The following is a 17,158-nucleotide window of genomic DNA, read 5'->3' as shown; positions in this document are numbered from 1 at the left end:
CACTGACACCACAGCTCATGGCAATGCCAGATCCTTAACCCACTGAACGAGACCAGGGATTAAACCCACATCCTCATGGACACTATGTCAGTTTCTTAACCTGAGCCACAATGGGAACTCCCTGAATCAGAATTTAATTTCAGCTCAGATTCAAGATCCAACTCTTCTAAGGCTTATTTGATCTCTCTAAGCCTTGCTCTGTTTTCATGTAAAATGATGGTGATAATACATCTTACACCTCATAGGATTATTGTGAGAACAAAATGAATCAATGACATAGAGTGTCTGTGTAAGAAATGTTTGTTATCTATGACTCCCAGACTCCACTATCGTTGCCCCACATTTGCCCTTCCTTCCATACTTTTAATTCCACTCCATGGACAAGCCTCATGACATCTATCCAGCAAAATGCTTAAAAACAGGACTCTTTGGAGTTCCCATTGTGGCACAGTGGAAATGAATCCTACTAGAACCCATGAGGAGGAAGGTTCGATCCCTAGCCTAGCTCTGTGGGTTGCGGGTCTGGTGTTGCTGAGAGCTGTGGTGTAGGTTGCAGATGCAGCTTGGATCCCATGTTGCTGTGGCTGTGGCTGTGGCTGGCAGCTGTAGCTCTGATTTGACCCCTAGCCTGGGACCTTCCAGCAGAAAACAAAACAAACAGGACTCCTTGTCCTCATTGTACATATGGGGATAGAAATTAAGTAACACATCCAAGCAAATAAGCAGGAAAGCTGGGATTTGAATCCATATCTGCCTACTCTTTACAACTAAACATGATCTCCTGACCCCTTCATAGAAACCAGAAACCTCAGAATCATCTTTTTTCCCTATCTTATTATATGACTCTTGAGCCACCCATCTCCAATCCAGGAATGCCTGTTCAGCCATCCTGCCCTCTCCATCCCTGCCCTCCCATCCCAGGGGAGATCCTAAGTACATCTCACCTGGACTAGAGCAACAGCCATCTAGCTACTTGCCCCGCATCCCAGCCACCACCCTCTGACTATCGCTTTGCCACCACCATGATCTTTCTGACTTGGAAACATCTTCACATCCACTTTCCAGCTCACGATCTCTCCACTATACTCACATTATCCCCAGAAAAATATTCCAAGCTCTTTGGCAGAGTATACACAGATATGAAGTATCCAAAGCCTCCATCTCTCCTGGGTTTAGAGTCACGTAGCATCCTTGGACCTGAAGACTAACTGTGTATGCCATGCATTTTCCTGTCTGTCTTCCTGTCTGTTTCCTTCCTTTTTTTTTTTTTTTTTTTTTTGCCATTTCTTGGGCCGCTCCCATGGCATATGGAGGTTCCCAGGCTAGGGGTCCAATCGGAGCTGCAGCCACCGGCCTACGCCACAGCCACAGCAATGCAGGATCCAAGCCATGTCTGTGGCCTATACCACAGCTCACAGCAACGCCACATCCTTAATCCACTGAGCGAGGCCAGGGATCGAACCCGCATCCCCATGGATGCTAGTTGGGTTCGCTAACTGCTGAGCTATGGTGGGAACTCTTGTCTTGGTTATTTTTCATACCAGACCGTACTGCCTTGTAATGCTCTCCTCTGCCTGTTAAACACTGACTCCTCCATTAGGACTCAAACATCATTTTCTGTTTAGATAACATCTTCCTTCTCCTTACTTCCTTAGAATGCAGTAAACACTGGCAATGTGGTGCTTCTCACACTGCATGATGGCCAACATATGCACTGGCCAGATGTTAGTCTCTTCTGCTACCCACGAGCTTCTGGGGCCAAGGACCTACTACTCTTCTTTGTTTCTCTGGCACCTGTTAGGGCCTGGCATATGTTAAGTAATCAATAAACAATATTTGTTTAATGAGAATGTGAGGTTTACCCAATCAGCAAAGGAGATTTTTTTAAACCATAATGACTTGAAGATTGATTATATTAAGTTGTTTACAAACATACATAAGAAGCCTGAGCTCTAGCAACAGAAATCAGACTGAATAGGACTCCTTATTACAGAGATGTGAATAAGAACCCATGATGCCGCCCGAGTGTCTGCTGCTACTTTCCTAACTGTACACCTAAAATCACTGAATATGTGATGCCACATAGTAAGTCATAGCTCCAGGGGTTTTGCTAAATCCTGTGACCTCTGTGTGGCCTAAAGTCAAGAATCTTCCACCTTGGAGCTCCTGTTGCGGCTCCGTGAGTTAAGAACCCCGCATAGCGTCTGTGCAGATGCAGGTTCAATCCCTGGCCTCACTCGGTGGGTTAAAGATTTGGCACTGCCACAAGCTGCGGCTCAGATCTGGTGTCGCCATGACTGTGGTGTAGGCTGGCAGCTGCAGCTCCATTTTGACTCCTGGCTTGGGAACTTCATGTGCTGCAGGTGTGGCCACAAAGAAAAAATTAAAATAAAAAAAAATGTTTAAAGAATCTTTCAGCTTTTACTTTTTTTTTAAAGTTGCCTAAAACACCTTTACCTTTTTAAATACTAATCAAAGAATGCAGATTAATTCCATGAGACCAGAATAACCTAAGGCAGAAAACAATGTCCCGGAGTTCCTGTCGTGGCGCAGCTGAAATGAATTCGACTGGGAACCATGAGGTCATATCACAACCTCAACACCTCACCCTCAACACCAAGTCTCATTATCCTATGTTCTTTCTCTGTCTCTCTTTAAACTTACGTGTGAGAAGTAGGAGAAAGGTTGAATGAGAGGAAACAAGGATGCTAAAACTCTACATAACACGAAAAAAAAATACTAAAACACTAAAAAATACTGAAACAGTGTTGTCCACACATCCCCAGGGCTCTGGCAGGTGTGTTTTGGCATTTACTAATGGTCAAGAGATCCATTTTATTTACCTTGAGAAATGGCCTGGGGACATTCTTTTTTCTTTCTTTCTTTTTGTCTTTTGAACTTTTAGGGCTATACTCGCAGCATATGGAGGTTCTCAGGCTAGGGGTCTAATCGGAGCTGTAGCCACCAGCCTACGCCAGAGCCACAGCAGCACTAGATCCAAGCCGCATCTGGGACCTACACCACTGTTCACGGCAACACCGGATCCTTAACCCACTGAGCAAGGCCTGGGATCGACACAGTCCTCTTCCTTCTGAACCAGGCAATGCGGGCCCCCTGCTCCTCACCTTCTCCCCACTCTTCTCCTGCAGAGAATTCTCCGTGCAGCAAAGAGGGACCTCTTAAAAATTAGATCGTATCACAACCCTCCACCTCACCCTCAACACCAAGTCCCATCATCCTATCTTCTCTCTCTCTCTCTCTCTTTTTTTCTCTTCCCTTCCCTCCTCTTCCTTCCCTCTCCCTTTCCATTCCCCACCTCCCTCCCTTTCATGAGCAAAGATGCAAAAACCATGGCTGAAGAGGCTATGAATAGGAATTCAGGTTTATAAGAGAAAGAGGATGCAGGAGAAAGCTATTTCCAAGAAGCAGCTCCACCATGGTCTTTTCCTCTGTGCTCACCATTCCTAAGTCCCTCTCCATGAAAGCTTAATAATTAACATCCCCATGCTGTACAGCAGGAAAAAAATAAAATAAAATAAAAATTAATATCCCATATATTCTGGGCATCCTAAGGAAATAGAAGGGATAAAGAAGAAAGGGGGTCATCCTGACATTGGTCATGGCTATCCCCACCCTTGTCCTTCAGGGAACATATACGCAAGGGAATACTACTCAACCATAAAAAGAACAAAATAACGCCATTTGTAGCAACTCCAATGGAACTAGAGACTCTCATACTAAGTGAAGTAAGTCAAAAAGAGAAGGACAAATACCATGTGGTATCACTTATATCTGGAACATAATATACGGCACAATTATGAATCTTTCTACAGAAAAGAAACAAACTCATGGACATAGAAAACAGACGTGGTTGCCAAGGGGGCGCGGAAAGAGTGGGATGGACTGGGAGTCTGGAGTTAGTAGATGCAAACTCTTGCATTTGGAGGGGATAAGCAATGAGATCCTGCTGTACAGCACAGGGAACTTTATCTAGTCACTTGTGTTGGTACATGATGGGGGATAATGTGAGAAAAAGAATGTGTGTGTGTATATATATACATATATATATATTCACTTTGCTGTACAGCAGAAATTGACAGAATATTGTAAATCAACTATAATTAAAAAAACATAACAACCTTGTATCTTTCAATTTAGCCACATGCCTTGGAAAATCAACCCCTTTCCACCAGTCTCCCCACACCAGGATACGTGGTGATTGCCCTGGAAAAGAGTGAACCTCACCATGCTCCTTAATGATAGAAGATGGTAGAAGAACATGCTCTTTTTCAGAATTTTCACTTATTACCACCTCATCCAATCCATTAAGACACGCAGGACCCCTGACATCCTTAACACCTCTCAATTTATTATCCCCTCCCTTCACCTTCTTCCTAACCTCTCCTAGATGTTTCTTCCAAACCACTGTTTTTCTGCTCTCCCAGGAAACTCTGTCTTCTCTGAGGTTCATGATGACTCTTTAACACTTTGATGAATGACCTGCCTCCTAAGCACTGCCTTGCATTTATCGAACACTTGAATATTTGATGGTGGCCCCTGCCACATCCCAACATCATCTCGGGCCATGCTTCTAACACTTTTCTCCTGTCTCCACCTCAGTTCTGGCCTTCTATGTCAACCATCAAGCTCAAGACCACATCCTGGACCTCTGTCTCCATTCCAGTCTCACACTACAACAACACAGCCTGGCTCACTGTTTATTTACAAATATGTACCGACCACTGCCCATGAGCTCCATTCCATGAGGGTCACTGGGATGGTAAGTATGACCAAGACAAACAGAATCTCTGCTCTCACAGGGCTACAGCTTAGCAGGAGGAACACCAAGGCATAATAATTTGCAAAAGAGTGACGAAGGCTGGGGAAAGGAAGCATAAAGAACCAACTCCAGAAACATGGGGTAGGAGGCCTTGCTGAGTTCTGAGATTAAGGGAGGAACATGCTCTTTTTTCCGAATTTTCATTCCTTTATTCCCATCTCATCTGTTGTCCAATCTATCAAGACACGCAGGACCTCTGACATCCTTAACTTCTCTCGATTTATTCCCTTCCTTCACTTTCTTCCTACCCAATAGTTACTTTAAACTAGTCTTTTATTGATACCCTCAGTTTGCTTCTCTTCATATTCTTCCACACCCTACCCAGAAAATCCTCAACCCAGGATCAAGATAAATGTCTTCTGACCTGGGCAGCTAAGCTCTTATAGAAAAAAACCTGCTCTACCAGAGAGTTTCTACGTTCATTAGTTTAATTTCTATTTGGACCTTTAGCTCTATTATTGTCCTTCCTTCATATTTTGAAGCTGCTTCAAGCTTCCTAGTTTCTCACAGCATCTATTTCATTCTTCTCCATCTCTTCAAGCTCATAAGACTCTCACACTGAGTCACCGCAGAGGAAAAAGTAGAAGCCATCATTCACTAATCCATTCATATACTGATGAACCCATCTAGTAAACATCTGAGTGCCTAACACATGCCAGGCACTTTTTCAGGTGCCAGGGATATCTACTGTCTCAAGCTTACATTTCTGGGGGTGACAGACCAGCAGTGAACCTAACACACAAGTGAATGACACCATTTGCAAAATGTTCTAAGTGTTACTGAGTGGGCAGGGCCTCAGCACATTCGTTACCCAGACTGGAAGTCTATAGAGAGGATTTTGTACCACTAAGGTGGTCAGGGCGGGCCTCCCTGAGAAGTGGGATGTGAAGGTGGTGAGGGAGACAGGTAGGTGGCAGGTGTATAGGGAAATGTTCCTGGCAGAGGGACAGCCCCTGCAGAGGCCCTGATTAGAGGAATGACAGAAATCAAGGGAGGCAGGCAAGAAGGTCTGATGGGGCTTGCAGGCTCATTGTAATGACAGAGATGAATGGGTTCCAACAGAGGAATCAGGCAGGAATTCCACCAATGCACCCCCTCTTCCTCCATTTCAAACTCATCTGCCTCACTTCTCAATACTCTTCCCTAGAAAAGTGATTCTTGTTCTACACTGATCACCTTCTGTTTTGAATTTAAGCCATCCCTGTCCCATCAGGGCCCTCTCTCCATCAGTAACTTCCATTGTGCCTATACCTTTCACCCCTGCCTCTGTCAAGTGTGTGTTGGCAGCCCAAACCACCCTGACCTTCTCAATGCCAACGCCAACCCTCTAGCCTTCTAATAGATGACTTCATCTTCTCCTTTTACCACTCATGGATTTGAAAGACATTTTTCTTGTGCCTGTCTCCACTTCCTCACCCTATTCATCAAGTCATCCACCCACTCAATAAACTTTATGAGTGCATACTATGTGCTAGGAGCTATGTTGGAGTCGCAGAAGGAAGGCACACGTGCCACTGGGTACAAGGGGAAACGAAGACCGTTTGTCCACTGAAACAGCTATCGGTTGAGTGCACTCATGCTTCTCATCTTTTACTTTCTTATTTGGAAATGATTTGACAATTGCAGACAAGGTGCACAAATAGTAGAAAAACTTCCCAGATGTCCATCACCCAAATTCCCCAAATGATAACATTTTATGAGATTAGCTTCATCCTTTAGTCTCTTTCTGTCTCTATATGTGCATACATAGGCACATGTACCCCTCCCATTTTTTTTTTTTTTGGAGTTGCAGATATGATGCCCTTTTACTCATAAATACTTCAGAGTATATTTCTTAAAAACAAGAAAATTCTTCCCCACAGTACTGTGATAAAAAAAATCAGGAAGAAAATGATGCCATACAATACTATTATTCAAATATACTGTCAAAAACGTTTATCTCTTAGTAATATGAGTTTCTTAACTTGTACTTCAAAATGATTACTTTTTTTCGGCCATACCCATGTCACAGCAGTGACAATGCTGGGTCTTTAACCCACTGAGCCACCAGGAAACTCCAAAATTATTTTTAAAGGTATGAATATGCATATAAAAATACACACACACACACACACCACAAAGAATTACAAAAAAAGCAGGGGGAATAAAATTCAAATTATATTCCACCATCCAGAGAGAGCCAACATTAATTTTTATAAAAAGACACCTATGCATACATATAAATGACTTTTATTGAAAAAAAAAACCCACAAAACTATGATTATACTGAACATATGACTCTTTTGCATCCTGCTTTGCACCTAATATAAACATTTTCTCATGTCATTAAGTTTTTTAAAAAAACATTTTAACTGCTGTACATGAATCTATCACATAGACAGCGCTTTCCTGAAATTCCTTCCTGCCTTCACTTCCAGTTCAGCACTCTTTCTTCTTCCCCAATCACCTGTGCTGTCCTCGTATCCTCTGCCCATCTCTCACATATTGGTTTTCCGTGGGTTCTATCTTCCACTTTGTTATCCCCTGCTAGCTTCAATTCTGCACTTTGAGAATTTCCACTCCAGATGTTTCCTGAGCTCCAACCTCTTCCGGGGGGTGTCACTTCATCACTAACCGTGCCCCCCACCTGCCACCCCTGGAGCCACCACCTTTCTTTCTCAATCATGTGCCTCTCAGATTCCCTTACTCTTCACTTCATCTCTGCCTCACTCATATCCATGCTCACTGTCACAATGACCATAAATTCTATTTCATAAACACACCTGAATCCATCACCTTGCTACACCCATTACCAGCACTCTATTTCAGGTCTTCAGTAATTCTTGCCCAAATGAATGCAAACCTCCCCCCACAACTGGTCTCTTCCTGTCACTTCCCCAGCCTCCCCCTCCATCCTGCGGCAGTCATTCTGGAGTGACTGTGATCATGCAACCCCCTTCCTCTGATGCCTGCCATGGCGCTCAGGATAAAACACATGCACCATGCGGGATGCCCCTGCCTGTGTATACTCTGGCCCCTGCCTCCTATTCAGCAGCCCCCATGCACACTCTGCTCACACTATATGCACCAGAATGTTGAACCATCAGCACTTCAACTAAGTCCACACCTCTGCGCCCTCATCTCTTCCTATGGGATCCTCCATCGGTCCAGCTTTCTGCTCCCCAATTCTGTGTGTGCTTTGCTCCTACTTGTTCTTTAAAGCTGAGGGCAGGCAACCAGGAAGCCTGCCCTGGTTACCCACCCCAACTTGGTCTTCACTGGGTCCTTCCTGGGTGTTCTCTGGGGTCCCGGGCCTCCCTCTGGCATCATCAAGCTGTACTGTGATGGTCTGGTCATTTGTTTGTCCTGATAAGCCACAAGCCAGGACCGTTCTCATACACCTTTGAATCCATAATAGCACCAAGCACACTGCCTGTCTTAAGTCAAATTTGGGTAAATGCTTTATGAAGAAGTATGGATATATCGCCTTTTGTTATTTTTATTGCATCCAGCTGATGGTGTAAGCATACAAGCTGTGTATCTATATTGTTTTACATCTATGTATAACTCCTTTTAACTGAGGTATCTATGAAATAATCCTAAGAGCTACCTGAAATCAATCATGCATTTAGAAAAGTATGGCATTTCCAACTGAGAGGTTTTTATAAACACAGTAAAACGAAAATCCGAAAAGGGCAAAAATATAGGAATTATTTCTGATAAATATTGATTTTTAATTGAAATAGTCCAAGCTGGGTAATTTGACAAAGACACAATCATATCCTCACAGCTCATTTATTATCACAATCACCTTCTTATTAGCAATTTCATTACCACAGAGGTGAAACGTGGATATTTTGTTTGTTGGAGGCAGACTTTCTTAATGTGAAAGACATTAAAAACTAACTTAAGGATTTAAAGCTGCTCTGCAAAGTCTGATCTCTAGTTGATGTGACAGTTTCTTAGGAAGTTGACTTGGCAAGTGTGTTTAGGGAGTATCAGAAGCCAAAATCTGCATGATTATAAAAATCATACAGATGAGAGAGAGAAGGACTCATTAACATAATTAAGATAATTTAGAGATGACAGGAGAACAAAACCCTTTTGATTTCATGTCTTTTATAGGATACCAACATCTTAGCAAACACTTCATCACACTGAATGAAAACATCGGAATTGCAAATATGTGACTAAGAAAAACTTTACAGTATTACATAGATAATATAACATATATAAACATAACACACACATGTACACATACACATGCATACATCTGTATATATACAGACAACAGGAAAAATGTTTTGTATTAATGTGAAAAATCTAATATTTATTCCTTACCTGAACCTGAGAAATTGTCTAAAGACCCGTCTGCTGTTGTTGAAACTATTTCACTGCTGCTCATTGGCTCTGTTTTAACTACAAAAATAAACAACACATATCATATACCCAATTAATAGTTCTTTGTAAAGGCACATAGAGAAGCTATAACATTCAAAACAGTTATAAGAAAATAATTTAAAATTCAACTTTCTCCTATTTGAATATCAATCAGATTAATATTCCTAATAGAGGGTTTTTGAAATTCACATAAGTTTTTCTTCCTAAGGAAACATCTAGTATGACAAGTTACCCTTTAAAAGTAATACTTTAAATGAAAAGTAGTTCAAGTCATTGTTTTCTTGCAAATTTACTAAGGTGCCTACTAAAATAATAACGTATCCCTCAAAATGTACCTACTGTGGATGTGAAATTATTTCCTTAGGTTTGTAGCCATTTGGCCAAACAGAGTCAAAATGATGAAGAGAAAGACTTGAAGATGTGGGAACTGATACCGGGAGGCTTTCATGATGCTCTAGGACAGGTGCACACACATGTGCACTCTTACGACACACACACACACACACACACACACACACACATTTTCTCAGTTATCCAGCAGGGCTGAAAAACAGAGAGATCACTCTAATTATTATTACTACCACCTGGGCATACCCAGCTGTCAATTCATCACTGTATGATGACACTTAGTACCAAAGCCACACTCATTACAAAATGAGGCAGAAATAAAAATATTCATTTAAAAATAATAACAATAGCAGACAGTTGGTGGAAAACATGATCTTTGGTAAAGTCCCTTGGGTCTATAAAATAAAAATGTTTAGATTCACACTACACAAACCCATTCCACTGACATAGGGATGATATTATTGCACCCCTACAGATAATAAGCCAGACCACCTCAGAATCCTTTGCCCCCTAGGTTTAGATTTTTTTTAAATAAAGAGATAGCATTATTGTTTTCTCTATAAACTACTAGTGAAATGCTATCATTGGAATTTGTGTGGACAACTTTTTGGAAGTTATACAACCCTAGTAGCAGGTTTTCTGAAAGAGTACAATCATATTTTAGAGGCTACCTAAAAATCAATGAACTATTTCCCAAAATGAAGGCCCTAACAAGAGAAATATCTGGGGAGGCTTCTCTCATCATGTAAACACATTCTGGGATGGGAAAGGGTGATGGAGAAAACACACCTTTTCCTTCTTCAACACTGTCAATCTCTTATAAACATAAGGCAAAGGACAAATTCACCCCCTTGGGCCTCTGACTCTTGCGAGCGCATGATGCAGAGTTCTAAAATACACATTATAAATGGTTGCTGCAGACAGTTACTTTCAAAAAATTAATTATTTAGACTGTTTCTAAACCAAGTTGAAAAATAAAACCAGTGACTCCAAACGGAATCACCTTCAACCGATTGTTTTAATGTGGCCCCAGCAACAGCATGACTGAAGTTCCCGTTTTTCCACCAGTTGGTCTGGATTAGCAATCTTAGATGATGCTGACAAATTCGGATGCCAACCTGTATTTTCCTCCTCTCTTCAGGCCTCCAGGAAATCTAAGAGTTTTGCTCTTCACGATCCTTACACGGCCACAGATTTAGGAAGGCAGGGACACCACTGCTAGTGCCTAGTTTCCTACTCAGTTGTCCATATCCTTATCTCCCTGTGTTTAAAAGAACTCATATAGGAGTTCCTGCTGTGGCACAGCGGAAATGAATCCAACTAGGAACCATGAGGTTTTGGGTTCGATCCCTGGTGTTGCTCCGTGGGTTAAGGATCTGGCATTGCCGTGAGCTGTGGTGTAGGTTGCAGACGCAGCTCAGATCCCCATTGCTGTGGCTCTGGTGTAGGCCAGTGGCTACAGCCCCAATTAGACCCATAGCCTGGGAACCTCCATAGGCCATGGGTGGGTGCGGCCCTAAAAGACAAATAAATAAATAAATAAATAAATAAAATCATATAATGCCTTGTACATCTGAAGCAAGAGTTCTATTTCACTCTGTACAGAAGATTACCACTTGAGAATTTGAACTCAGTTCAAATACCACATGCCCAGAAAAAGGTGAGAATTAGGCCCAAGGGGATAGGTCCTACAAAATACCTACTATGTGTCAGATTCTTTACGTAGACATGATTAACCCCTTTTAAACAATTCTACAAGCAGGTCTCAGAACATGACTCACAAACTTACTAGTTAGGTACTGCCTTCTTGTTTCACATGGCAACACTGAAATCAGAGGGGTTAGGAAATTATCCAAAGTCACTGAGTATGTGGCAGAAATGAGATTTAATGTTAGATTTTTTTTTATTATTCCAAGGCCTGAAGAAATGGCAATAAGTGGCACTTCTCGATACGTAGAGCTACTCTACAGCAGAGTAAGGAAACCGAGGCACCGCCACATGTTGTGGATACAGTGGAAAGCAAAACCCCTGCAATCCTTGTCTTCCAAGAGTGCTAATGCTCCAGGCTAGTGAACTTACTGGAAGATCTCAAACAGAAGGTCCACACCCACCTGTCTGTTTGGGAAAGACAGTGAAGGAGAAATTTTTCCATGGTGTGAGATGTTAGCCCAGATTACTTCTAAGTCATTGCCAAATCTAAGGTCTATGAATCTTTAGATTAGACTATAAAACTCAGGAAAGCTTGACTATGCCAATCCACTCCTATTCTTGTACCCCCAAAGACTGACCTCAACTATTATCCATAATTAGCTCAATCAAGTACAGCTTTCACTCCCAAGAGGCATATTCAATTATACTGGAGATGCCATTAAAATAGGCAAAAAGAATAGGAAGGAAAAGAAGAGGATACTTTTTCTTTTGGGCCCCAAGCCCACTGCTTTTTGCTATTGTTCAAATACACTCATCTATACACTAAAGAATAAAGACTCCCTTTTCCTGATGAACCCAATTTTTTTTTTAAAGACTCACTGTTGGAGAAAAGAAGCAGGACATAGAATAACCACCAGGATATTTGTGATTTTATCAGGTACTGTAACTGAATCTTTGATACCAGTGACCTGATGCTAAAGAAACTGGTGATTTTTTTTGTGATGGAAAACAGTTTCTGAATGAAAGCCAAATAAACAGAGACCACTTCTGGCTTTGTGGTTGCCAAGCATATATCCACTAGAAAGTTGAAAAGACAAGAATAATCTCTGGCCACCAAACCTTTACCCATACTCATAAGCGCCATCATATTTAATTTATAAATTTGTAGTAGGTGATATAACAGAGCACCTTTCCAAAGCTTTGAATTTAAAAACACAACATAGTGAATATTTCTCTTAAGTTTGAACAGTTTAAAATGTTGTCATGTCTGAGAACAATCACCCCATCTAAACTACTTACCTGAAAAGAAAAATCTATGAATGAGCTGTCTTTCTTTAAACAATTAAAGGATAAAACAAGTCTTTTATCTCCATTACACTTTTTCCTTCACTACACAACGTCAGTCTATCAGAAGATAGCAACTTTTATTTTCCTTTGCCCCACTCAAGAGGCTGTCTTTTTTTTCTACCAATCCAAATTTCCAATTGTTCACGTGATACTTAAGGACTACTAATCCTTTTAAAATATTCAGAAATTCTCCTTTGCCCCTTTAACCTCCCCAATCCCTTCAAAAGCTTCATCCAACCATGCACTGTAGGCTTGATTTATACTGGACAACTTGCTACCCTTCAAAGGTGCCACAAATTCCATCTATCAAAGTCTCTGAGCTTTGGTTTTGGAGACAATTCAGCTACCTGCTATAAGACTTTGTAAAAGTTACATGATCTCTGCAACCTTAATGATCTCATCTACAAGATTTAAAATGTGATATCTACTATGGTATAGAGTAGATATCTATATACACAACCTCCTACTATATATACAATGGAATACTACTTAGCCATAGAAAAGAATAAAATCTTTCCATTTATGACAACATGAGCGGACCTTGAGGGAATTATGCCAAATGCAATCAATCAGAAGAGAAAGATGCATAGGTAGACCTTGAGGGTATTATGCCAAGTGAAATCAATCAGAAGAGAAAGATGAATAATGTATAATTTCACTTATATGTGGAATCTACAAAACAAAGTAAATGAACAAATCAAAACTCATAGACAAAGAGAAGAGATACCCACAGATACAAAGAACAGACTGCAGTTTGCCAGAGGGGGGTTGGAGGTGGGTGAAATGGATGAAGAGGGGTCCAGTTATAAAATATACAAGCTATGCTAAGTACAGCATGGTGCCTACAGTCAATAATATTGTACTGCATATTTGAAATTTTCTGGCAGAGTGTATCATAAAGGTTTTCATCACAGGAAAAGAAAATACCTATGCCATAGGAATGCAATAGGGATGCATTAAAATGCATGTTAAGTATCTGCTATAAAGTAGGAACTGGAACTACATTTATCATCATCATTAGTCATAGCAATATTGTGTAACTGCTACATTGAATGCTTTTCTCCTGGGGAATAGCACCAGGGAGCAATAGAGAATAGAGTTAAGACATATAATTAATAAATAAATGAATGACTGAAGGAGGAAATAATGGGTTAAAAGCACCAGCTTTGCAATTATCTGTTGAAGTTCAACCTAGTTTTGCTATTAACAGTATGAATCCACAAAAGTTACTCAATTTCTGGGTGCCTCAGCTTCCTTGTCAGTTCCTGGGGCTCATACACTCATGAGAAGGTTAAAAAAGATAAATGCCTATGAATCATTTAGCACAGTGCCAGGTCCAGAGGCCATGCTTTTATAGTTATTCTAGCACTATAGTGTCTCTATTAAAGTAATGATGAGAAATCGAAGTGTTTTTCTTCCAGGACAAAAATCTGTTATAAACTTCACATTAAAGTTAAGCTTGTTCTTTGAAAAGTAAATTAGAAGACTCTAAAGCTGAGTGACTTGTCTGAGATAACCATGAGGCCATTGCCTCAGGACAGCCAAAATCAAATCAAAGTAACCTGGATGTAACTCAAGACGGCAGGACTAAATCATGATTCTATTAAGAAAATGTATACCTCGGTTATTATAATCAGTGCATACTCTCTCTGAAGAAACAGGCTAGCAGGAAGACGGTGAATGTATGATTGTGGTAGAGGATTCCGTAAGGAAAACATGAGCACCTCTCTACAGCACTGTTTAGGGTGAATATGCAGTAAGTGGCCCATGGAAAAGAGAACCCTGTCTTTGTTCACCAGACATATAAGGGGAGACAGATCCATCAGAACATTGGATCTTGGGGACATCAACTCTCAAGATGATCCGACTAACCCATTGTACCATGACTGCCTGCTCATCAAGCAACTCTTGGTTCCACTTTGAATGTGGCAGTCACATCATCTCCAGGCAGATGATAGACCCATCTGAGGAGAAGACGAGTATCCAGTTCATTTGATGAGTTACAGGGCAATTAATTAATTAACAGGGCAATTAAAGCAAGTTCTCCCCCAGAGGACAGCCTTGCCTGCTGGACTGGAAGGCTGTCTGTGTGCTAAGAATTTGCCCAGGATTGCAGCGAAGGCACCAGGCTGGATGAGCCGTACCTCCTCCCCAAGCAGTATCTAAGCTCATTTCATAACTTTACTTCTAACTGTGATTGTACAGCTTGCTTTTGCTTGCCACTTGCTTCCTTTCTCTTTTGTTTCCTCTGATAACGCTCCAGGACTTCAAACATTCCTTCACCATCCCTCTCCTGCTCTTTATGATTCCTTTCTCTCTTCTATGTCAGTGAGGTTTACCTTCATTCCACACTGGCGATTAAACAGTTCGGCTACACTACCTCCTAGAACTGCACTGCCTTTAAATAAGGTTACCTCTCGCCTTTTTTATTTGCTCACTTCTGCCAGACCAGCAGTTAATGTGCTTCAGGACAATCTTTTTTGTCCTTAATAATTCAATGAATTTGATCACGTTTTTTGTTGTACAACCATCATCACAACCTAATTTCAGAACACTTCCATTCCAAACCCCTAGTCCACCCCTTCCCTCCCCCACACACACCTGTCCCCTTTGGTAACCATAAGTTTTTCAAAGTCTGTTGAGTCTGTTTCTAGAACATCCTGTCTTTCAAAACTCCCATCCATTCTCCCACTCCAGTATCATCAGCCCAGTCTGGAACTCAGAACTCCCACCCTAGGATCCAGTGTTGCCTCATTTTTCCAAGCATCTTCGTTTGCCAAGCTCTAATCCCAGATTTGGCAATCACTTGCTGTTCGCTCTTCAGCTGCTGTTCTGGCTGGCTGAGCATCGGAGAGACCACAATTCACCTGCTGACGGAGTCCATTAAAATTTATGCTTCCTGGATTCTTTCAAGTCATCCCGTTCCTGGACAACCCTCCTTTTCCATTTCTTGTGCCTAAAAGTTTCCACTGGATCTTTTCCACTTTCCCCAAACCACATCTAATTCCCCATCCTCTTTAGCACATGCCCTCACCAACTACTTTATCAAGAATGTAGATGCTGCGTTAAGTTTTTCAATGATCTTGCTTTGACATTTCCCTTTTTCCCATGGATGAATCTCAATGGAGGTTTCCTTGCCTTTAGGAGGGTTTAAATTTTACACCTTTATTCTTGGTGCCTCATCCATCGCTCCTTTGTGACAATCCTCTGTTATTTGATAATTTGATTCCAACATCTTCAAATATTCCATCTCAAGGGGCTACTTCCCTTCGACCTCTTCTAATTTTTTTTGGCTGTGCCCTCAGCATGTGGAAATTGCCAGGCCAAGTACCAAACGCAAGCCATAGTAGTGATCCAAGCCACAGCAGTGACAACATCAAGTCCTTAACCGTTAGGCCACCAGGGAACCCCTCTATCTCCCCTAATTTAAAAAACAGACATGTCTCTCCTAATTAAAAAAAAAAAAAAACTTTTCTCAACCATGGTCTACTTCTCTCCCTTTTTTATCATTAAGTTTCTTGAAAATTTGCCTTCAAATCCTTAACATAACCTTCTTTTGAATCCCTTGCATCATTCCTTTATAGCTACGATTTTACTAAAAGGATCTTCCTAACTGCCTAATGCAAACTTTTCTCCATCCTGATTTTCCCTACTTCTATAGGCTGGGTCTTCCTCTGACACTTTTCTCATCACTGACCAATACAACACAGAAGGTTTCCCTTTTGCTCCTTGTATTCATCCTTTTCTCTGGATTTTCCTCCTTTGCTTACTCTGTGGTTCTATAATTCTAAGTCCTTATCTGCCTGAATTTTTTCTCACAATCATTTTTTTCCTCGCCACAGTTTAAAACACACACACAAACAAAACTCCTTCATGTAGACAATGCACTCTATCCACATACACATCTGTTTCATGGGGCCCAATTATGCAATGCCCTTGCCTGCGTCAGAGTCAAATCAAGCTGCTCAAACACAAAATCATCACCCTATCCCTTTGTACTGGTCAAGCCACCCAGGCTGAAAGCTTCCATTTCACCTTGATCCCTCCAGGCTCCTCCTTCCTCACACCTTACTGCCAAGTCCATTATTTCTACCATTCTAATCGCTCACATTTTCTTTCTAACTTCACAGCCATTAGCTTAATTGCCTTATGCCTCTTCTCCTGGAAAAGCTGGCAAATTGGCCTTTTATCCTCTACAATCTTTTCTTTTCTTTCCTTTCCTTTTCTTTCTTTCTTTCTGGCCACCCTGCAGCATATGGAATTCCTGGGCCAGGGATCAGCCCCGAGCAGTTGAGAGCCATATGCCACAGCCATGGCAATGCTGGATCCTTTTACCCACTGTGCTGGCCGGTGATTAAGCCCATGTCCTGGTGCTGCAGAAATGCTGCTGATCACACTGTGCCATAGCGGGAACTCTTACTCTCTCCATTTTAAGCAGAGATACTTATCTTTCCCTAGCCTAAGATTTGAGCAAGTCACTCCTGGCTCTGAGATCTTCAGCGGGCCCTCCATTTTCTCCCAAATTATCATTTATTTATTACGTTTTTAAGGCCCTCCTATACTCTAAAACCAAGCTTTTCCCATTTTTATTTT

General features: G+C 41.4%; 1 protein-coding gene across 13 annotated transcripts in view; it reads right to left on the bottom strand.

The window, feature by feature from the left end:
- EYA1 (EYA transcriptional coactivator and phosphatase 1) overlaps positions 1 to 17,158 on the bottom strand; it is a 357,169-nt gene that overhangs the window by 134,260 nt on the left and 205,751 nt on the right. For 10 of the 13 annotated variants that reach the window (XM_021089240.1, XM_021089251.1, XM_021089242.1 and 7 more), the window contains one exon: positions 9,161 to 9,238. The exons of 2 other annotated variants lie outside the window; for them this stretch is intronic. In XM_021089240.1, the coding sequence (XP_020944899.1) occupies positions 9,161 to 9,238 (78 nt within the window). Of the gene's footprint in view, positions 1 to 9,160; positions 9,239 to 17,158 lie in introns of those variants that run through there. One more of the 13 variants, XM_021089253.1, reaches the window with a different exon arrangement.

The sequence above is a fragment of the Sus scrofa genome, chromosome 4, assembly GCF_000003025.6.
Source record: "Sus scrofa isolate TJ Tabasco breed Duroc chromosome 4, Sscrofa11.1, whole genome shotgun sequence".
Classification (NCBI taxonomy): Eukaryota; Metazoa; Chordata; class Mammalia; order Artiodactyla; family Suidae; genus Sus; species Sus scrofa.
The sequence above is the reverse complement of the archived record's forward strand: the minus strand, read 5'-3'. Positions and strand labels throughout refer to the sequence as shown.